The sequence below is a fragment of the Telopea speciosissima genome, chromosome 3, assembly GCF_018873765.1.
Source record: "Telopea speciosissima isolate NSW1024214 ecotype Mountain lineage chromosome 3, Tspe_v1, whole genome shotgun sequence".
NCBI classification, from domain to species: Eukaryota; Viridiplantae; Streptophyta; class Magnoliopsida; order Proteales; family Proteaceae; genus Telopea; species Telopea speciosissima.
Window position 1 is genome coordinate 16,756,263 of NC_057918.1, and position 24,515 is coordinate 16,780,777.

At 40.5% G+C, this 24,515-nt stretch overlaps 1 protein-coding gene across 7 annotated transcripts in view; it reads right to left on the reverse strand.

Moving 5' to 3' along the window:
- The window catches only part of LOC122654566 (cell division cycle protein 27 homolog B), a 46,607-nt gene that overhangs the window by 14,635 nt on the left and 7,457 nt on the right, over positions 1-24,515 (reverse strand). For all 7 annotated transcript variants that reach the window (XM_043848706.1, XM_043848708.1, XM_043848705.1 and 4 more), the window contains exons 4-7: positions 24,324-24,370; positions 21,045-21,142; positions 10,553-10,863; positions 2,918-3,064 (exon numbers count right to left, since the gene is read on the reverse strand). In XM_043848706.1, the coding sequence (XP_043704641.1) occupies positions 2,918-3,064; positions 10,553-10,863; positions 21,045-21,142; positions 24,324-24,370 (603 nt within the window). The remainder of the gene's footprint in view (positions 1-2,917; positions 3,065-10,552; positions 10,864-21,044; positions 21,143-24,323; positions 24,371-24,515) is intronic.

The following is a 24,515-nucleotide window of genomic DNA, read 5'->3' on the forward strand; positions in this document are numbered from 1 at the left end:
ATTGGGAAAATTGAAAACAAAAGGGGGAATCTTAGGGTTTGGGCTGTGAGAGGATTAAAAGAAGAATTGTAGGGGATGCGGATTCTTCAAACTCATTGTTGTTGCAGAGAATCCTGGGTAGCAGCTTGTTTGAATAAAAATCAGAACTTGAAAAGAGAGCTTCAAAGGAACCACCCGGGCTTCACAGCGCAAGGGTATCGATTGGATCACACACCAATCCCACCAACCTTGATCAGCCACAAGACAAAACTCCAATGGAGAAGACAAGTTGCAGCAGCAGCTTAGAATAATTTTTCAAACATTCAATGGGGGAAACAGGATCCCCACGAATGGCTTTTATTAAAGGCCTAAAGCCAAATTCCTAATCAGACTAGGAGACTAAGGAGCCCCTAGCCGATTCTATTACAAATCACAGCCTCTCAAATTCGTGGAGAGGTGTGGACCCAAAATTATAATTTAACAAATAAAATAAAGGTGACTCAAGTCACTTAAATTGAACCACTGGTTCAAACCAGTTTTGGATCGGTTCAATTTAAAACACTAAAACATGAAAATAAACTAAGTATAGAAGCTAATCCCGTATGCAACCTAATTACCCATACTTTAGATCCATAAAAGTGACCTATTACATTGAAAACCCATGGGATCAAAGGCCCAACATGTATATAATCAAACCCTAGACTTATTTCTAAGCAAAGAATCCCAGTTTGGTGATAAATCTGCATCACAACACATTGCCTACTATAAGATCAGCCTTTACCGAGCTGCAATAGTGGATGGTGGATCAGCTATATGGGCCGACAACTTAATGGATCGGATCATATATGTCAAAACCCCTGTTCTATATTTTGATTGTTCAGTCTATAATGCTCCATCTACCTCTAACTCCAATTGAAGGGCTGGAACCCTTACCACCTATTTTTTGCATAAAACTTGAAAAGAAGGAGATTTGGAGAGGATGAAAGTGGTGCTGGAAGCCTGGAAGTGGTAGGTACATTGGCCAACAATTTTAAAAGATAAAATTTCCCATTTTGATCCCTTTTTCGAGTATTTTTGCAGGAACCCGTAGGTGGTGACATTCCCAAGTGAGAGAAGGATTTCATTAAGAAAAGTAGTAAATTTGAAGCATGTACGGTTGAATTAAAGCACTAAACCAAACCTTTTGCAAGACAAAATTTATAGCATTTTATGTAAAATATTGAGATACTTTTTATTTCCTTTTCCATTACTGTGTTTTCACCATTTCGGTGATTTTTAGCACTTTCCAATCCTTTCCTGAAACTTCCAGACTTGATCCTTCCAGCTCATCTCCTTGTATGAATTTGATCCTCTATGATCACTCTTGACACAAATACTTCTCTAGGGTTCAAATTTCAATATACCATCACAATCCTAGAAACTTGCTGCTAGTTTGTTCACAGAACCAAATCTACCTTCATCCATATTCCTACCCCCCCCCCCCCCCCCCCCCCCCCCCCCCCCCCCCCCCCCCCCCCCCCCCCCCCCCCCCCCCCCCCCCCCCCCCCCCCCCCCCCCCCCCCCCCCCCCCCCCCCCCCCCCCCCCCCCCCCCCCCCCCCCCCCCCCCCCCCCCCCCCCCCCCCCCCCCCCCCCCCCCCCCAACCCCCCACACACCCCCCCCCCCCCCCCCCCCCCCCCCCCCCCCCCCCCCCCCCCCCCCCCCCCCCCCCCCCCCCCCCCCCCCCCCCCCCCCCCCCCCCCCCCCCCCCCCCCCCCCCCCCCCCCCCCCCCCCCCCCCATCGGATACCATAAAACCTTGAATTGGAAATTTAATCCAATAAAAAAAAAAAAAAAAAAATTTGATTTCCTTTCGAAAAAAATTACCCCCCACCCGTAAAAACAAAGGTTTAAATCCAAAAAAAACCAAAACCCCCCCTTAAAAAAAAACACCCCCTTTCCAAAAGCAAAAAAAAACCCCCCCCCCCCCCAACCCCCCCCCACTAAAAAAAAATTAAAAAAAAAAAAAAAAAAAAAAAAAAACAACCAAAACAACCATCCAACAACAACCACCAAACCCCCCCCCAAAAAAAAAAAAAAAAAAAAAAAAAAAAAAAAAAAAAAAAAAAACAAAAAAAAAAAAAAAAAAAAAAAAAAAAAAAAAAAAAAAAAACACCCAAAACCAACCCCCCCCCCCCCCCCCCTAAACCCCCAGGCCCTTTAGCGACCAGTCCTAATCCTACTAGGAATTCCTAGTACAACCATCACAATCTAGAAACTTGCTGCTAGTTTGTTCACAGAACCAAATCTACCTTCATCCATATTCCCTAGGTTTCAATTCCCTAGGTTTCAATCTCAATCATCATGCCTAAAGAAACCTGCCACTTGTTTCATCTACTTGTTTTGGCTAGAATTGGCACACATCTGATCCTTCCCAAGTTCCTTTTCTCAGACCCGGATCTGATGAATTGAATTATATTCTCTATTACCAGATCTCCCTACATCATAAGGCCAATACAACTGTAGTTGAAGCACATCACACTCTTCTTCTTGCTCTTAAATATTTCAGTTATCCCCAAATGAATGCAATTTCATGTATGCAAAAATTGCGATTGCTATCGGGCACTCCATTATTTTGCAGTCAAGGTTCCCAAAGGAAAATATAGAATTAATTAAAAGGTGGGTCAGCTGTCAATATTTTATCCTTTGTTTTTCCTTTTCAAATGTCCTATCAGTTCAAGTCTTCAAGACCAATCTTAGTCCGCATAATCACCAGCTAACAGTTATGTACCTTATTGAATAAAATCTAGACAGAAAAAAGATGGGAAGCTTGAAAAGTTCGGAATGGGACTGATCCCAGGGCCTAACAGTTCGAAAACATGATTATAAGCTACAATAATGACACGGATGTTTTAACAAACTTAAGAATGACGATAGAAAAGATATAACCAAGTTGTCAACCTTTCGTAGTTTCCCTTCGTCCATGAACTTTCTTCGAGGGGCTTGAACAACAGCATTTGCAGTTGATCTTGGAGAGCTATCCCCACCCGACATGGCCAGATTTGGCTGCACATTTCTACATAGAGGTGGTGGGCCAACACTGGACAACTACAAGGTAAAAAAAAAGGTATTAAACGATGATCTACCATCAAGAGAATATTCAGATGGTAAATCATGAAAGGAAATGCAGCACCTTTCACAATACAAGCAAATAGTAAAAGAAGCATTATTCTATAATCTATAACTGTAAGTATATTAGTGCACAGTAAAAATTGCTAGCACGAGTACAAGCTACAGAAAAGAAAAATATGGAAAGATGAGGAAGGCAACCAATCATTATACTCTCATAGGATAAAATTTGAAACTAACAAAGTCAATCATACTATTACAGAACAAGGGTGAGAACACATTATTGGTGTACTGGAAAAAAAGGATGACTTAACAAAAGTAGTGATCCAAACACCCTTATTTCCCCGTCAGTTCAATAGACAAGGTTTCAATTTGGTGCAGAAAAGTGAAAAAGAAAACTAACACTGTTATGAAGGCAAACGTCTCATTGCTCACTAAAATAAAAAATCTTACCAAAATGCAATCACATAAGACCCTGCTAAAATGCAGCCATGCATTGTTAACTCCATATTCAGACAGCTCCAAAGAATGTTCAGCAAGATGACAGGATTCATTGCAAAAATCTATTCTGGATTTAAGTTCGAATTCTAGTAGCTTGATTGATAGAACAAAGACTGAATGAGAACCTATTATTTGAGAATTTTTTGGTGGCTCTACGTCAAGATCGCAAAGTCTAAAGGAATAGAAAAAGAACACCTAACAAAGAAGTATTTATGCAAATACTACTAAGCAGTTTAACGAATAGGGATAGGAAGAAGCCATTAAAATCCTACTTCTAACATGCTTAAATAAATTGATCAGAATAATCATTTCTGTCTTCTTGAATATCATTGAGATAGCTGAAAAAATAAATAAAAAAATGAATGCCAATTTGGGTGCAGCATGTTATCAACAAGTTCATAACAGGTACCCAGGACAATAAGAAGGAAGCCATTTCCTTTTTCTCCTCCCTCTTATGCTCTTCCCCCTCCCCCCTGGCCCCATCAATAAATTTGCCCCTTCCTCCCTCTTGATTCCCTCCAATCTATCCTCTCCGAGGAAGAAATCCTTAAAGCGGTCCTTTATCATAAATCCAACCGGGCTCCAGGCCTTGATGGATTCAGTATGGGATTCTTCTCGGCCAGCTGGGATATCATCAAAGATGACCTTATCAAAGCTATCCGTAGCTTCTTTTTCAACCCCAGCCAACTCCCCAAGATCATCCAAACCTTTCTTTGCCTTATCCCAAAGAAAGAGGGAGCTTCATCCATGTCAGATTTCAGACCTATCTCCCACTGCAACCTTCTCTATAACTTCATTGCCAAAATCCTGGCTAATAGCCTTCAGCTTTTAGTTCCTTCCCTTGTTAGCCCCAACCAATCAGCCTTCATTTCGGGCAGAAGCATCGCTAATAATATCCTTCTTTGCTCGGAATTGTCAGAGGTTTTGATCGTAAATCGCACTCCCCTGCGGCTCTCATGAAAATTGACATCAACAAGGCTTTTGACTCCTTGCGTTGAGATTTCAGTTGTGACATCTTGACCCAGATGTCCTTCCCACTAGTGTTTGTCCACTAGATCCGCTATTGCATCTCCTCCCCTTCTTCTCTGTCATTGTCAATGGCTCCCCTGCTGATTTCTTCCCTTCCAAAGTTGGAATCCGCCAGGGCTGTCCCCTCTCTCCTTTTCTCTTCTCCCTTGCCCTTGAGGTCCTCTCTAGGAGTATTTAGGCTAAAACTGACCAAATTCTCATCTCCCCCATCCCTAAGTGCAAAGCCCTCAACCCTATTCATCTTGCCTTTGCTAATGACCTCATAAGCTTCTCCAAGGCTTCCCCCTCCTCTATCTCTTCCACTATATCCTCCCTACAGCTCTTCGAGAGTCTCCCGGTCTTCGTATAAATCTTCTGAAATTCCACATTTTCCTCTCTGGTGTCTCCGATGCGGATAAGGATACCTTGCTCTGCCTTACAGGATTTACCCTAGGCTCTCTTCCTATGAAATACCTTGGCCTTCCCTTGATTCCGTCTAGGCTGACCGGTCATCATTGCACCTCTATGTTGGACCTTATCCGTAAAAGGCTCCAGCTTTGGAAAGGTAAACTGTTCTCCTTCGCAAATGCGATTGGGCAGATCCATTCAGTCCTTCAATCCTCGTACATCTACTGGTGTGGGATCTATGGGCTTCCTAGATCCCCCAGCAAAGGTATGGAATCTCTCTTCTGCTCCTTCATTTGGTAAGGCAAGGAATCTTCCAAATTCCTCCACCCGATCAATTGGGCTTCTATCTATCTCCCAAAATCTGAAGCAGGTTTTGATATCTGTAGGATCTGTGACTATAATATTGTAGCCATCCTTAAGCTGATCAGGAAAATCTCCACCGAGCATGATTCTATCTGGGTCAATTGGGTCTATTCCTACCTCCTCAAAAATGACTCCATTTGGACTGCCCCCTCCCCCCAACCAGCTGATCCTTCATGTGTTTAGCGTAATCCTCCTCCTCCGTCCCTTAGCCCTCTCAACCACCTCCTCTGTGGTCGCTAATGGGACTTCTATTTCTCTCTGACTAGATCCCTAACACCCCCAGGAGTCCTTTACAACTTCTTAGGAGCTCGTTCGGTCTACTCCTCTGGCATTCCCAAATCTGCCTTGCTCTCCACAATCATATCCCTAGGTTCTTGATCCCCTTCCCCCTTCCCACTCTGTCTCACCCAGGTCTGGGCGTTTCTCTCCCCTCCCCCCCCTCCAAAACCCCTCTCTCTCGGACAAGGTCATTTGGCTCCCCTCCCTTAATGGGGATTTTAGCCCTAGATCTGCCTAGGAATTTATTCGTCCCCATGCCCCCATTGTCCCCTGGCACAATATTGTTTGTGTTGGAATATATAATCCAGCATACCGTGGGGGTATTCTGGTCTTTTTGGGGTAGTTTTATTCTTCTTATGTTATTAAGTGTAAGTGGGCTATGTGGGTTTTAGTCCCACATCGCCTAGTTTAGTCTCTTTGTAATTTCCCCTCTATTATAAATAGAGGGGCTTACCTATCAATGAATACACACACTCTTATTCTCTCATTCTCTCTTTCTAACCCACGATTCTGCCAACATGGTATCAAAGATGGTCTGATCTCGGTTAGAAAAAGAGAAAAAACCCTACTCCATCTCTCCAATCGACCTCTCCTTCTTCTCTCTCTTTCTCTGGTTTTCTTCTTCTTCTCCTTGTAAGGGGGCAGTACTAATGAGGTAAAATCCCTGACCAATGATTTAGTTGTTGCCCTCCTCCATTCCATAGTTGTCATGGCGCCGCCATGGCGTCCTGGCGCTGGAGAAGCATGCATGTCGACCTACGCCATGGCGTCCCTCTTCAATTTCTTCTTCCTGTCTCTCTTTCCCTCTTCGATTTCTTCTTCCTGTCTCTCTGTCTCTGTTTTGCCACTAAGAAGTCACCAGATCTGATTCCAGGAATTAAATACTCCTTGTTTAGTTGATTTCTGTGATGAGTTCTTGCTGGAATTGATAGAACATGGTGTGGCGATGCTTCGCCTGAAGGTTTAGACTGGACCGAGAAGAGTTGAAGGAGTTATCTCCTTCGTATTGTGCTGTTTTCCGTCCCAGGCTGAAGTCGTAAGGTTGAAGACAACCATAAATCCATAATCCGATCGTGGGTTATTACAAACCCTTATTTTTGCCTTTTTCCTAAAGTACCCTTCTCTTCTTTTATTCCCCTTTGTCCATACTTTACACATCCCTCCAAGTTTACCCTTAGTCATTAAATCAAAACCCTTTTATGCCCTTTCTTAGATTCTGCTTAATTACAAGATTGCCATCCTTAAAACTTGAGAAACAATAGAGAAAAAATAAAACATGGCTTGAGTATACATCTATTAAAACATTAAAAATAGAAAAAATAAAAAATAAAACATGGTCGACATGATAGCCATGGCAACGCCATGGCAGGCGACATGTCGATATATCGACGTGACACCCCTCCACCGACTTGGATCGCTGTGACGCCCTGACAACTATGCTCCATTCTATCTACTTTTTTATAGTAAAATACTGCTGGAATCATCTTTGCGATTTGGGGTTTTCCAGAATTTTTTGGAGATCGACTTCCTATTACTATTGAAGGCTGACCTTCCACCATTGGAGCTCCCTATGCACCCTTCTCCAGCCCCTTTCTACCCTATTCCATTATCCTTATTCCCTATTTCCTTTTTCTCCAAGCTTTAATTAATTCCAGCCACCATACCCTAATCGATCTCAACTTGTTAGGGTTTTTCAAAACCCTGACTCCAATCGATTTTGGTGTTTCCTTTTTCAGATGCAGCTGATCTTTTGGGGGTGATTCCTTATTACTACAAGCCCTACTCGACCTAAGTTTGGACCCTTTCTGATGGCTGGATTTGTTTCTACTGCAAAAATTCCTTAACCTGCTAATTTGGTTACCTGCCAAAAACCCTGACTTTCAGATTTCGGTTTTTGTTAATTTTTTTAGGGCTGATTACTCCCACTTCAAGGACCAATCGACCTCAATATTGCACCTATCCAAGTTTCTTGAAGACCCCTACCCCAATTGATCTCTTCTTTTCAGGGTTTTCCAAAACCCTGATAAAAATCGATTTGTGCTAGGGATGTTTGCTGCTGTTCGAGTGCTTTGGAGGTGGTTCTAACATTAAAAGAGAACTCTCCTTCATCAGTTCAAGGCTTGAAGAAGGTCATTTATGCTAGTGTAGTGCTGTAATGCTGCCCTGCTCTACTTCTGCGATTTTTTGGAGTCTCTCCCTTTGAAGATCAGGTCTTACTCTTACTGGAGATTGATTGTTCACCTTGGAGGTTCCATTCTAGCAGCCTTAGTCAGTATCTATTACATGTCTGCATCAGCAATTACAGCCCCCTTTCCCTAAATTGATCTCAATTTCAGGGTTTTCTAAAACCCTGACAACAATCGATTTTAGGGTTAGGGTTTTCTTATCAAGCTCATATTTTGAGGAGAGTCTTATGCATATCAGAGGAGTATTCAACCAATATTTCAACATCATTCATCAGTTATTTTTGGAAAAAATTCAGGTTCATTCTTATGGCTCGATTTCTCCAATTATCAACCTATTTCCTTGTTCTTATGTGGCTGGTTGCTTCAACTACCTATTGGATCTACCGAGTGATTATCTTATATTTGCTGGTTCTATTGAGCTTTACTACCTAAATTGCTGGTTCTATTGATTGGCTTCTGTAAGCATGACTGGTTGACATGTTACTGCTGCCTTTATGTGGACTACTGCTGCCCTATTATTGAGATTGAGTATCCTACTATTGGAGATCGAATTTCTTTCATTATTGAAGACTCGAATCTACTACCCTGGAGATCAGCTTATTTGGGATTACAACAGTGTGTTCCAAGGTTATTGGTTGCAACTACGAACCTATTCAGTTATGTGAAGCTTTTTTGGTTCATATCCGGCTTACTTTGAGAGCTTGATCCTAGCCTTATTCACTAATTCAGATCTGATCCAAGTTTTTAGTTGAAGCTTCTTACATCCATTGCTGTCCAGATATCTTCGTCAATTCTATTTAGCATGTGGGAGTTTATAGTTTGGAAGTTTGCACACTGGTTCTTCCTTGTGTGAAGATCGATCAAGTTTTTGAAGAATGGTACCTTCTCCTTCTAAAAACCAGACCTGTTTTTTTATAATTCAGATCTGATAATTGGAGATTGGTGTTTTTGGAATTAGTTTGATCGATTGAAAAAGGTTGAAGATTACTGTGTTGCAGTGTTTTTGTCCATGGTTCATTATCCCATTGCTCTTTTCACTTCACCACCTCCCAAAACATACCTTTGGCATATACCCATAACCACTTTGGACGATAATGGTATTCTCTAATTTGCCATTTCTTCCTTTTCCATTACCCGTAGCACCTCTTGGAAAATTCTGGAATATTATGTGTTTGCCCTATCTCTTACATCATCTCTGTTATGTCCACGTGTACTACACGTGAGGGGGAGATTATGTACAGTACACCAACAGACATTGTAGAAGCAGAACTTGCAGGAACACTTGGTGCAAAACATAGAAGATCAGAGTTTCCACCATTGCCATTGGGTATCTCCTTTGTTATTGGGTTGAGTTTGCCGTAAGGGGGTTATTGCCTGCCTATGTGAGGTTCTACAGTTGGGTTGATCATTTATCATTTCCGTTGCCTGATTCATTTATTTTCGCTGCTTGCTACCCTTGTTACTTATCTTCAAGATTATCATTAAGAGATTCATCACTGGACAACTGTAGAAGATTGGTGAAAACTGCCTTTTTAGGAAAAAATTCCAGTCCCTGTTTGCTAATCAAGTCTGCCCAGGTTTTGAGGATCTATTTCTCAAGTTCTTGAAGGTTTATTTGGGAGTTGCATTCGTCTTAAAGCTGGATTTTGCTACAACTTAGTTTTTTCCCTTTTTTTGTTTAAGTTGGGCATTAGTACCTTGTATACGCCAACTTGAGGGGGAGTGTTAGCATTATTAGGAGTTATTTTTTCTTTAGTTCAAGCTGGATCTTCTTTCTTTGCTTATTTGTATAATCCAGCTTGAGGGGGAGTGTTGGAATATATAATCCAGCATACCGTGGGGGTATTCTGGTATTTTTGGGGTAGTTTTATTCTTCTTATGTTATTAAGTGTAAGTGGGCTATGTGGGTTTTAGTCCCACATCGCCTAGTTTAGTCTCTTTGTAATTTCCCCTCAATTATAAATAGAGGGACTTACCTATCAATGAATACAACACATTATTTTCTCTCATTCTCTTTTTCTAACCCACGATTCTGCCAACAGTTTGGTTCAAAGGTCACATTCCCCGCCATAGGTTTAATGCTTGGAGATCCCTTATCTATTGCCTCCCCACCCAAACATTTCTTCTCCATCGCCATATCCCTGTCCCCCCCCCCCCATCCTGTGTTCTTTGTTGGAATGACATTGAGGATGTCTATCACCTCTTTTTACCTACCCCCTAGCACACAGTATTTGGAAAAAGGCCTTAGACTCTATTTGGCCTCATAGTAGAAGACCTCTTCCCTTTGCTAGGGAGTATCTTTGGATGGTGAGAGTTTTCTAAGGTGGTACAATCTGCGATACTGCTTGTATGCTAGTGTTCGGGGCAGCTATATCTCACATTTGGATGGAGCGGAACCTCCGAAGATGGACCTCCAATTCCAGTTCTATTGACATGATTTGGAAAGCCATCTTTTTTTATGTTAGCTCCAAACTCTACATGCTCCCCCTTCTTGATACCCCAAGAAACAAGCATATTGTTGTATCGTAGGGCCTAGATGATTCTCTTCTTCGGCCTCAAGGCCCGCCTTCTTAGGGCTTGTGGCTTGTATTGTTCCCACCCACCCCCCTCTCTCCCTGTGTATTCTTCCCCTTCCCCCCCCCCCCTTCTGGGGTTTTGGTAATGATATTTATTCATCCAAAAAAAATCTGCGAAGTGTAAGGAAAGAGATTATAAATCTCACCTGTGTTGTCACTGGAGAAGGAGTATTATATAATAACGCATTAGAAGAACCACCATTGAGAGGTTGGCTAACAGAAGCCACAGATAGACCTGCTCCATGATAATTTCCAGGTATATCTCTAAGATTGCTCCCATGAGCATGTTTTGATTGCCTTGGGCTTACATCTTCAGGGCCCAAGTTTCTACTAGGAACCACAATATCATCACCAGAAGTTTGCAAGTTTTGCAATCCCAATTCACAATGTAGATGTTTCTTTTGAATGCAAAGAGCAGCAGCTTCCCCAAAAAATCCATTTGCTTCTTCCACGGCACCTGAAACATATGCAACCAAACCTTGATTTAACATGGATGATATGTAAGACAAAAAATTCTAGAACACCCTAAGAATAAACATTAGATTCCTAGGTCCCAGATATGCAATCATTTGATCATATGGAGGGATGAGTAAAATAAAAATCATTCTAGAATATATTATAGAACACAAAGCATAAATTACTTTACAGTAGTTGACCAACTGATCACAAAAAAAATCCAGACTAGACAGCAAAGATGCCCAAGTACTGAACAAGAACTTCAGTAGGATTCCACATTTCCAGAAAACCAAGGCTACATCTAACATGCTGACATTATGCTTTGGCTTTTTCTTTCCCTCTAAATTTCCAGGAAAGCTATTTCATATTTTTTTTTCTTGTATTCAAATCATGCAAGGTTTAAATAAAAAATAATTAGAACATACAGCTTGCTCTCCAAGGTGCCACAAGATAGTGATAATGTTACTGGGGGTGTAGATAGCACCCAATTGGCCAGAGGATTAGACCCTAAATAGAGGGATTTTAAATCACTTCTGGAAACCAATCAATAATCAGATCAGGTACGGAATTGAGTGCTAAGACCAGATTAGATTTCAGGTCCAAATCTAGTTACATATCAAATTATCATGACTGGTTTCTTGTAGGTAAAGATGTACCTTTTAATGTTTATTTGAGTTTTTATTACTTATCAAAAATAAAAATAAATAAATAAATTTGAGTATTTTGTTGTTTTAACTTTTATACTAAATCAATACCTTTCATAATTAACTAGTGCTCATCTCCCGTAGTCCCATAAAGTTCTTCACTACTTCTAACCTTCCAAACATCTTGGTCTCCAACCTACTTATGGCTACTTAATGGTCATGCCCCTTTTCCCCCCACTTTGTGGGAAGAGCGGTGTTAGAATATGTAATCCAGAATACCGTGGGGGTATTCTGGTCCTTTTGGGGTTAGTTTATTTATTATGTTATTAGTTTATGTCGGCTATGTGGGTTTTAGTCCCACATCGCCTAGTTTAGTCTATTTGTAATTTCCCCTCTATTATAAATAGAGGGGCTTACCTATCAATTAATTCATTCAAGTATTTTACAACTTCCATCTTCTCTTCTCTCTTTTCTTCTCTCTAGAGTTACTGGTTACAGGTCCTAGGTTTTCTACATGGTATCAGAGCTAGGCAACCAGTGACTGATTCTCTCCGAGATTGCTGTTTTGAGAGTCGTTTAGGGTTCCTTCTTTTTAGAAAGAAACCCTAGTTCATCGAAGAAGAAGAAGAACTAGGGTTTCATACATTGAGTTGCTGATTTGATTTGCTCAGGTTCAGATCCGATTTTTCGGAGATCTATTTTCTATAGTGTGTTTTTTTTGGAATCGATTGCTGTACTGTTTGAAGATTCCTTGGAGATCGATCAAGGTTATTATTGGGAACAGCTCTTTTTTTTGGCCAATTTCGGATATGGTTCTTGTTTGCCGCTACTTTTATTTAAGGAATTTATTCCTTGTTGGGTACGTGATAAGCTGCCGCTACTACAATACCCTTGCCACGGTCAATGGTTGAAGAAGCTCTACTGCTATGGTTGAGTTCTTCGATTTCTGGTTTCCAGGGTGATTCTTGCTGTGGGAAACTTTATTTGGATAGATTCATCAACTGTCGCTGCTGCTGTTTACTTTGATTGCTATCGAAGGTTTACTTGTGGAATCAAATCTGCAGTTCTTCTGTTGCTTGCTGCCTATTTGAATCGGTCCCTGGTTCTATTGTTGCTATTGATTTGCTGCCTCTGTTTCATGAGGAATAAGACTTCCTCTTCATTGTGGCCATTTACTTCTATCTATTTGGTGCTGCTATTTCTTCCGGGGTTCTTGAAAGTTGATGGGTTGAAGACAATTCCTATTCTGGTTTCTCAGTTGCTGGTTTCGTGACTGTGCGGAAGACAGTCGCGATTCCTATTCGAAGGTTACCACGTTGATTTCTGCCGGATTTTCTCCTCTTGATCGATGGATTGAAGAAGGTATACCCCTTGGTTTCCCCTTTGTTTCCGCTGGTTCAGAGCCGTGATTGTCAAGAGGTAGAAGACAGTCGGGACTCTAAATTCTCATCATTTTCTTTTCCCATATTACCCCTAGTTGGTACCGTGAAGGTCTCCAACACTTTCTCGGTTAAGCCCTATTTTTCAGGTTCCACCTTGTTTTATTGCCTATTTTCCAAGTTTGCCCCCATCTTCTCTATTTGTGTTAGTGAAGTATCTTTTTACGAATGGCTTCTTTGTTGTTGGTATTTAATGCTATTACCCTACCTTTAATTATTACCCCTCCTTTCTCTCTTTATTTCACTTAAGCCATTCTCTAAATTTTCATGTCATCATGTGCCATCATTACCTTATTTGAGTTTCCAGCTTTACCCTTATTTTTTGAAGTTATTTACTCTTACACCCTATGGCCTTCTTTGTTTTTTTTTCAAAGGAATCCTAACTTGTTCACCATATTTACCAGAATGCGATCCCTTATTCAACTTTATGTTATTTGCAATGTTTCTTTGATCCATTACTTTTTTATTTACCAAGGGCCCCTTACAAAATTCTGGTTATTTACGGAACTGCCATTCTCTTTTAATACATTCCCCTATTTGACTACCCAATTGACCCTTGAAAATTCTGATTTATTACCAGTTTGCCCTTTGGCTTGGTTTGTATTTAAAAATGGATTTCCACCGAATTACAGCCATGCCATCCTTTTTTTTTCCAACACCATTCCCTTTCAATAATTCTAATTCCCTTCATATCCCATACCTTTGGCATATACCCATAACCACTTTGGACGATAATGGTATTCTCTAATTTGCCATTTCTTCCTTTTTCATAACCCTTAGCACCTCTTGGAAAATTTCGAAATATTATGTTTTTGCCCTATCTCTTACATCATCTCTGTTATGTCCACGTGTACTACACGTGAGGGGGGGATTATGTACAATACACCTGCAGACATTGCAGAACGCAGAACATGTAGGAACATTGGTGCAAAACATAGAAGATCAGTTTTCTCCACCATTGCTATTGGGTATCTTTTGTTATTGGGTTGAGTTTGCCGTAAGGGGGAGATTGAAGTATTGAAGAGTATTGAAGATATTTGGTTGTTGCCTATTTGAGGATTTTCAGTTGGGTTGATACGGTATTTTTTCTGTTACCTGATTCAGTTTGTTTTTCGCTGCTTGTTGCTCTAGTTATTTCCCTTCAAGATTCTATGTCACTATGACAACCTGAGATTCATCACTGGATAGCTATTGAAGGTCGTTGAAAGCTGCATTTTTTGGAAGACATTCCAGTCTCAATTTGCTGATCATGTCTGTCCAAGTTTTGAAAATCTAATTTTTCAAGTTCTTGAAGGTTTATTTGGGAGCTGCATTCATATGTCAAACTGGATTCTGCTGCAACTTAGGTTTTTTTTCCTATTTTGTTCAAGTTGGGCATTAGTACCTAGTATGCGCCAACTTGAGAGGGAGTGTTAGCATTATTATGGAGTTCTTTTTTTTATTTAGTTTAAGCTGGATTTTCCTTCTTCTCTTATTTGTACAATCCAACTTGAGGGGGAGTGTTAGAATATGTAATCCAGAATACCATGGGGGTATTCTGGTCCTTTTGGGGTTAGTTTATTTATTATGTTATTAGTTTATGTCGGCTATGTGGGTTTTAGTCCCACATCGCCTAGTTTAGTCTATTTGTAATTTCCCCTCTATTATAAATAGAGGGGCTTACCTATCAATTAATTCATTCAAGTATTTTACAACTTCCATCTTCTCTTCTCTCTTTTCTTCTCTCTAGAGTTACTGGTTACAGGTCCTAGGTTTTCTACAAGCGGAGAGTAATATCACTGTCCTCACACACTATTGATTAGATATGTTTGCAATCAACTACACTCCAGCATCCAGTATTTTACTACATGGGTGGCTAAAACCAAGAATTCAAACAACGGCATGGCATATGTATCAAAGGATCTAGGTGTAAGAATAGCTGGCCCAAACCAATCACAGCTTGATGAGGCTCCTTTCCTCTACCCCCCCCCCCCTAACAAAATAAATAAATAAATAAATAAATATATATATATATATCAGCAACATCAATAAACAAATTAAACAATGAATCGCAACCACCAAGTAGGACACAAAGATCAATTTTGAGACACACGGATGTTTCAAATGTAAACAGGCTCCGAAGAGGGTGGATGGAGCCGTTGATGGGCACTGGAGAACCTTGGGATTTATCAAGTATTACTCACACCTTCTACTAATGGCGGCTAGGAAATCCTACGCTAGGGCTGTGGGAGTAAATTCGTGGCCTGAAATCGATTCTCTTCCAGAACCGATTCAGGCAGGAAACTTTAGACGGATTGTCATTCCTCAACTGGAGTATGAATCAAAAAGGCAGATTTTTTTATTTGCTCTTATTGGTCGCGTGAATTTCTGTTTGATTTCTCTGGATGATCTGCGGCAAGAGGCAAAAGAGGTATGGAACCTTCAGCAGTGTGTGATAATGCATCCTTTGGGAAAAGGATTTGTTATATTTCAGTTCCACTGCGAGGGAGATATGGCAGAAATATGGCACCGAAGTCCTTTGAAGATCGGTTCTCAACTGATTGGGTTTCAACGCTGGAAACCGAATTTCAGTATTCATGAGAAGCAATCTACAACAAAACTTGGTTGGGTAAGATTCCCAGATCTCCCACTCGAGTATTGGCACGAGAATGTGCTTGTTTCCATTGCGAAAGTAGTAGGTCGGCCAGTTGCTTTAGACCGACGAACACATCAGGGTATACTAGGTTATTTTGCCCGTATCCTAGTGGAAATCGATGTGTCTGATCCAGTCTCGCGTCTAGAGGAGGTGCAAGTGGAGCATCGTGAACCTGGTTCGAACACAATGTTTAGCATTTTTAAAAAGGTGATATATGAAGAAGGGTTAGGCCGTTGTGCATATTGCAAGCGAGATGGTCATCAGGTTTCGAAGTGCCGCCATAAAAAGTTTGATGAAGCTAAGCAAGACACCAAGGACAAAGCTGCGGAGGTTCCTGGAGCAGTGTATGTGGAAGGGATTACCTCAGTTTCTAGGGGTAATAGAGTCAACTCGCAAGCTGGGAAGTCTCCGAATTTGGAATGTTTTCAATCTCTTTCCATTCAAGGTGTGCAATCTTCCCATTTAGTTGGGAACCCCCTTAATAGTGGAGAGAAAGAAGGGATAACCACGGCTGGGCTTCAAGCCAGCACGAGTTCTGCTCACATGGGAAATCTCATTGAGGGGTTACAAGAGAATGAGCTGGCATTTGAAGGCGGTGGAGACACTCACATTTCTGGGGTCTTGAATGCTCAAATCGGGTCAGGGTCTGATTTGGGTCATGGATCGAAATCCGATCCAGAAGATCAGATTGAAGGTTGTGTCGAGGAACATGGTACTATTGAGACGGGGCATCAAGGTAAATCTTTGGTGCCGAACCAAAGAGAGGGAGGGAGTTCGACGGTGCATATTTCCCATTTTCAAGATGGGGCTATCGTTTTAAATATGCCTAATGAGGTGGATTCAGTTCAAAGATCGGATTCTCGTGAGCCGGGTTATGACCAATCTGATCAAGAGGAGGTGCAAGGCGGGTGGACTCAGGTGTTGGGTCGAAAAAATCATGATGGACATAGGAATGCTCTTCGAGGTGGTCGTCTGGATTTCCATTTGGCAACTCCATTTATTGGCAGAACTCGAAGTGAAAGGAATGCAAGTCTTGGTGTTAAGGCGGTGGATGTGGCGGCAGAAAAACATCACCTTGAAAAGGAGTTAGGGGTGGATTTGCAAAAAATTCCATCTCCCTTTTCCCTAGAGGAGGAGGCTCTTTTGGCCCGTGTAGCTCTTGATCGGCCTGGCTTATATGCTGAGATCCCCGGACGATCGAATAGGATAAGGACCCCCTCAGTGCACCTCACAGAACCCCCGTAGCCTTATTTTATTATTTCTCTTGGGTGAGTGAGTGGCTTGTTGCCCTCGCCAATATGTTTTAGGTGTTAGTCCCATTTTTAAGCTTTAGCTTTCTTTGCCTTTAGTCTGTCTTTAGGCTTGTTTGTCTCCTTTTAATCTTCAATAAAATCTTTATTATAAAAAAAAAAGGACGCAAAGATGTTTAATCGTGAAAAAAAAAATTAAACAATGAATTGAACCTAATGTTGACTATTTGATGCAGCTCAAAAAAAGGAAAATGCTAATAAGAAAGATAATGAAAAAAGTACAGGATAATAAGGGTCAGAGAGGACCACTTAATTCTAGGACTCTTGGAGACTCACTCAAGTGTGTTACTCACCACATGAGGACCTCAAACGGCATAGCCACAAGTTCCAAAAATATAAATTACAAACTCTACTTCTTCAAACAAAAAGATAAATGCATATATACACACATATATAAGGGAGGGGAAAGTGATGAGGTATGGTAGGCTGAAACAGGTCAACACTATCAAACCTAACAGAAAACCAGAATCGCAGTGACTAAACACAACAGAATTTGTGGACAGATGATAAAAGATTTAATTACTCTAAATCAAACCAATGGATGGTGCTGAAATTACAATCAAAGGAAGGTCCTGTGGGGCTGGTTATGCAACAACAACAAACTCAGCCTTATCCCAACTTAATGGGGTTGGCTACATGTATCCAGGCAAAACAAAGTAGGGGAAACTGGAAAATGACAAATGAAAGATGAAAGCAAGAGGAAAGAGCCCAGCAAGTCAGCAGAATCTCAGCTAAATGGGGTCTGCTACATGGATCCTTGCCCTCCAATAAGCTCTATCCGAGGTCATACTTCAAACAAGACCTAAACTATGCATGTCCTTCCTCACAACTTCTCCTATGGTCATTTTAGGTCTGCCCCTACCTCTTTTAGTTCCTTCGATCGGGATCATATCACTCCTCCTTACTGGGGGCGTCCCTAGGCCTTTGTTGGCAATGACCATACCACCTCAAACAACTCTCTCGGAGCTTGTCATTCATCGGCACATTTCCCAAGTCAGCTCTAATACGTTCATTCCTTACTTTGTCCATCCTAGTTTTTCCGCACATCCGTCTTAACATCCTCAACTCTGCCACACATAGCTTCTCAATGGAAGGGATTGGGAGAAACAACCAGTAAGAAAAATTAGAATGTTTTGAAAACAGAAATTAGTAACTAAAGAGAATTAATAGAACTTCCAATCCAGCAGTCTGATGGACTTCAGACTTGGATTGGAGGGAGCAGAACAGGGGAGAAACAACATATCTAAACCTCAGATCAATCTAACGGTTAGATATTCTAAAATCAAAGACTGAAGATCAATATATGATGCTTTCAAATAGGCTATCGCAGACACAAAATAGGGCTGGAAATTTTCAAAACTGACTAAGAAATTGAGGACCAAAAAATATAAGTTAATCAAGCATTAAGACAGCACTGATATACCTGATAAGATCCACGACAATGAAAGATGGCTGCTGGACTACTGCTGGACAGAGATGAGAGAAAAAGGGAAGATAAAGAAAGAAGAGGGAAATGGGGATATGACCTGGCTTCACCACCAAGGTGATGCAAGCGTCAGGATAGGCTGCTGGACTCAGATCGGGAGAGACAGAAAAAGTTCCAATAAACTTGAACTTGGATACAGTATTTTTCAGAACTGCAAAGCTTGGGAAAATGGACAGAACTCTCTGGATATGACTCGAAATGAGTTGATTCCAAAGCCAAATGAAAGAAGAACCGTGTTTGGTGAAAGATTTCTCCGATTGTGACTGTAGGTTGGTGAAAACTGGCTGTGAAGATAGGATTTATGTAAGGACGAATTCTGGAAATAAAAACAACAAAGTATTTTGGATTTTTGTAGAAGGGATAAAAATGGGACTGAAACACCTCTCTTCTAGGATGTGTTGCAGCACCAAGAGTGTTGTTGCAACTCTTCTAGGAAGCAAGTAACACAAGGAAAGCACCAACTCTTCAAGGATGGTGAGAAACTCTTCTAGGTTTCAATGAGAACTCTTCTAGATTCAAGGGAATTCATCAACCACTTTGTATTATCAAAACTCAATGCCTTCCAAGCACCATAGCTAGGTTTTTAATAGGCAAATAAAGAAAACCCTAAAAATTATTGTAACATCTCAACCCTTGATCTCAATGGTGTACCAATGGTTGAGATTAAAAGAAGAAAAGAAAAACCCAAAAGATAACATAGGGGGTTGCACTTGTCATAGATGCTTCTAGCCTCTTTGTAGTCTTCAAGAAAGACTCTCTTGGACTCGTGGAATTTTGTAGTCTCCAAGGAAGACTCTTGGGAGTGGCCTTCTTTGTAGTCTTCAAGAAAGACTCTCTTGGACTAATGGAATTTTTGAAAGAAGGGCTGCCACATCATCAAACATTAAGGTAATTGAAAGTTGAAACAATCACCAAGGAGACCATGTTTTGGGGCTGGACCTGGTCCTTGGGTCTTGGCGCATGACTTGGTTTGTCCTTGGACCACGTTTTGGGGCAGGGCCTTGCCTTGAGTCTTTTGGGCTTAAATCCGAGCTGAACTCCTTAGATGTTTTGGGTGGTTCAAGTGTTCATAAATCTGATTGGTCATATGGGTGTGGGCTTGGCCTGCATCACAAGGCCTGTGGGAAAGGCTTCACCACCAATCCCAACCTAGGAATCACCACCTAGGGGTGCATCTTGATTCACACTACTGTTCCATTGAAGAAGACATTGTCATCAATTCTCAACCAAATCATGGGCATAGGAGGCCCATCATCTTTATTTATAATCTTCAATTCAACACTACAAAATTAGCAACTCTCAATAGTGAGGGGAAAATGATTGGCTGCCAAGATAACTGAAAAAGTAACTAATCTCAAAATAGAAACTTCTATCAATCTAGCTATTAACTAGAAAGCAATACATTCCAGCAAGTACTGAAAATAGAAACTAAATATATAAGATCCTAAAGAATATTGGCAGCATCTTTCATCCATGCCAACTGTCCATATGGCCCAAAACTGAAGCATGAGAACTGTCCATATGCTGGCCCAAAGGCTGGCTTGAACTAGGCACCAGAACCAGAACCGTGGCCATTGTTTTGGACCTCGTTCTGGCATAAAACCTGGCCTATCTTCTTCGAAGTTCGAACTGCATTAGAAAGAGCCGTTGGAATATAGCTCTAAGATCAAATTGATGCACCTCAAAAAAAAAAGGAAAATGCTATTTAGATAGAAAATGAAGAAAGGTACAGGATAATAAGGGTCGGAGACGACCACTTAACTCTAGGTCTCTTGGGGACTCAGAGGACCTCAAACTTACAATAGGGATGGCACACCCACAAGTTTCAGAAATAAAAATTATCAGCTCTACTTCAAACCAAAAGACAGTTAGGTCGTGGGAAATATATATATATATAGCCATTAGAAAAGACCCGCGGGAATATAGCCATTAGAAAAGACTCGTGGGAATATAACCGCTAGAAAAGAGCTGATGGAAACGTATTGGAGAGAGTGCATTTGAGAAAAGAACCATTGCTTGAGAAAGACATTGGAAGAGTGGGAGAAAGTGGAGCAGGCATTAAATGCTCATCATGATGACTACATCACTATCATGTCACAAATTGTCATAGTCTACAAGAATGAAAGATCATATGAGGATAAGCATTGTCGTTAAGTACATGTTCACCCACAACTAATTTTCATAACCATCACAGGGTAATATTAAGTATTAGAAGAGTTGATGCAAAAGAGCGATTGTCATGACTAACAAGGATGATTGAGTTGGTCTAGTTGAGGATGGAGTTCACTCATGATGTGATTATGTGAACATTGCCACATGAATTAGGGATCCTCAATTACTTTATATTAACCACAAAGGGGGGGGGGGGACAATTGGACAGCCATAAGGAAGGTCATCAAAGTTGACAAGGTGCCGCCTAGGCATCTAGGCACCTTGGAAACCATCGTCGTTTTGTTGGTGTCGCCTTGCATCTAGGCCCTCTCCAATGCCTTGGGTCACCTAGACAACTGACAACTATGGAGGCTAAATACACAAGTTTAGCCCCCCCCCAAACCCAAAAAAAAAAAAAAAAAAAAAACTTAGCAATAATGGTTACAGTCAAAATACTCAGAGAGAAAAAATATCTTATCAACCTCACAAGAAGTGCATGGGTGTGCTTTGGACTGACCTAATATACACAGCTCTTCATACGCAGCCCACAATAAGGGATCTATTGATAAAGCCTGCTTGAAGTGATCGACTGCACTTTTTCTTCTATCAGTGTACCTGAAATGGAAAAACAGAAGGATGATGAGCTTAAATGTTTAAAATGCAATTGATGCAACATATGACTGCAACAAAGGATATATCACACAAAGCCAGAAAAACTCTGTAGCATTCAAGATAATCAAAATGACAGAGAGCAGTAACACAACAAATACATGGCACTACCAGCAAGAATAGACGACATACCATTTAGTTCTGAATCAACAACAGAGAGCAATAAAATATCTATCAGCATGGATATATTATATTATTCCAAAATGAACCATTCATCTACAAAATTCAATAATTCCAAAATGGCAAATATGCTATTGCTGTGATGGAAAAAGGAACAGGGGGAATTTCCTAAAGCTGATCTTAGAGAGAGAAAGGTCACACATAAAGTACAACAGAGTTGATTACCACTGGAATGCCCTGGACCAGGCAATAACACTGTAACACCTAGCTTTCAAGAAAGAAGAGAAAAGGGTAGATAAAGCCGCCTAGGGGCTAATAAAACACTGAAACATTCCCCTCCCCTTTTCTCTTAACATAATCTGCTAACTAATTGAAGACCAAAAAATTTCCCTTTCCTTTCCTCTTGAAGTAAATTTTTAACTAATTAAACTATATGTGGCTTCTCTTAGAGTCCAAAAATTCAAGTTCATGTGAGAAGAGGATCGATTAGAATGTCAATCAAAGACTTTTATAAACAAAGAGGAACATAAAAGAAATAAGGGATCAATCACACGACATGAACTGTTTTCTATACAAAATGTTATTCAAGTCCAATTGAAAGAACAAACTTAGCAGCAAGATTTCAGAATAGGAAGAAATTGATTGTAGACTTTGAAAATATAAATCAGTTATGTAACACCATAATACCATATATGTCGCTGGGATTCTGTATTGTCAGCAGAATATTACTAACTCAACACAAACGGCTAGTAATAAAGAGGAGGCAGGTTTAATCAAAGGACTGAGGGCCATAAAACAGAAAAAAAGGAACAACAGAAGACCAAAAGCACACAAAAATCACCAACTAAAGATGGAAAATAAACAACCAACCAAAAATAAGCCCACCTCCTAAGGGAAATTTATGCTGCGCACCCCACTCGTGCTACCACCTCCACGTCCAAAAAGGCAAAAACCCAACATCTCCATCTACTCGAAAACATTCTCAGAATTATTAAACTCTTTCTTGCCCTTTCTGCCTCATCTATACCTCTTCCCCTAGTATAAAAGCTACTGCTTTCAACTGTCACCTTCTCTAAAGATTAAAGAACAATTAGATATATTACAAGACGTTTCATAAAATCCAATATTCAATTGTTCCATAATTGATTCTTTTCTTGCATTCACATCATCCAAAATGAAAAATAAACACCGACGGTTATTAATGCATTTCCGATTAAAAAATAGGCCCTATTTTTATGTCTGAAGGTTATGGGTTTTCAATTTTGTGGGTGTTAACTGTAATGGCCAGAATGACAAAGCCCAAAAGTATAGTCCAAAGGGAGCATAGTTGTTATGGCGCCGCCATGGCGTCCTGGCGCTGGAGAAGGTTGCATGGCGACCTACGCCATGGCGTCCCTCTTTGATTTCTTCTTCCTGTCTCTCTTTCCCTCTTCGATTTCTTCTTCTTGTCTTCGATTTCTTCTTCCCTCTTCGATTTCTTCTTTCCCTCTTTGATTTCTTTTCGATTTCTTCTTCTTTCCCTCTTCGATTTCTTCTTTCCCTCTTCGATTTCTGAATTTTCTTCTTAAAACTTGAGAAACAATAGAGAAAAAATAAAACATGGCTTGAGTATACATCTATTAAAATATTAAAAATAGAGAAAATAAAAAATAAAACATGGTCGACATGCTCGCCATGGCGGGCGACATGTCGATATATCGACGTGACACCCCTCCACCGACTTGGATCGCCGTGACACCGTGACAACTATGAAAGGGAGCACGAAATTCTTTTAACTAATCAGCCGCCACGTCAGTGTTTTTATTGTGGTAAGCCTAATCACACTGTCGATAAGTATTGGGCTAAGTATGATAAACCTGAGTGGGCACAGCGGTCGACCGATTTGACAATAAATGAAGGGTGTTCTGACGCGGTGTTGTCCAATGACACCAACTCTGCTTCTACATCTGGATCTGGTCCATCAAACTCTGTATCTCGCGACGACTATACCAAGATACTTAAAGGTCTTCAGCAGCTTGAAGCTTCCTCTTCTTCATCCATTGTCACACTAGCCCACACAGGTACTACTGCGCTTCTTGCCTCCTCCCTCTTCTCCTACCAGTTGGGTTATTAACTCAAGTGCATCCAATCATATGGCCCGTAAGTGTAATGTGTTTTTTTTCTTTCCATAAACTAGTTGTCCATCCCGAGTAATTCTTGCTAATGGGTCCTCCATTCAGGTTTCCAGTCATGGTGTAGTCTATCCCACTTCATCTTCATTGTTGTCCTCCGTTTTTCATGTACCTCAATTACCATTAAATCTTTTGTCCGTTAGTCAAATTACCAAGTCTCTAAATTGCTCTAATACCACATAACAATAACAGAGAAATAAGAGATCAGTACCTGTACATGGTGATGTGAGAAGAAGAAGAATAAGATGAAGAAAAGTAAAAAAGTGAACAATATGGCTCATGGTTTGACCGTCTCTCCAAACTGTGAGCAGTGTTGTACCTATATAGCTGAAATATAAAAACATTACAAGTATACTACGTATACCCCTGATCCACATTTACACAAAAACCTCATAACATAAGAATGTATGGCTAAAATACCCCAGTGGTAGCACTATTAATCCAAATATTCTCAACAAATACGACTAAGAAAAATAAGAAAAGCATAAAACAATACAACATAAGCACCTTTTTTCCTATGTCCTCAAAGGTTGGAACAAATCATGTTGGTAACCTTTATGTTATCGCTGACCAGTGTAATTAACTATGTTAATAATGAGACAAAAGAAACTTTCTATAGCTTTAGACACATCAATAAAAGAAGATCATAAGGAAATTGCATGACAGGGAGACAATAGATACTAAGATGAGGGTAAAAAATGCATGAGCTTTGATAAAATTAAATTTGAGACTAAAGAAATTGCATGACAGGGAGACAATAGATACTAAGATGAGAGTAAAAAATGCATGAGCTTTGATAAAATTAAATTTGAGACTAAGGCAAGAAAACAAAAAACCTATAAATGAGCCCAAGAAGGTAACAACCAGCGGCACCATTTGGAACCTGCAAGAGTAAAGACAATCAAAAACAAGAAGCATGTCCTTTTGTATTGTTTTTCCCCCACCCCCTCCTTTTACTTGTTCTTGTGCAAAAGCAACATGCAATTTCATTAAGAACAGAAATGTAAAGTACAATGATAGAAAGAAAG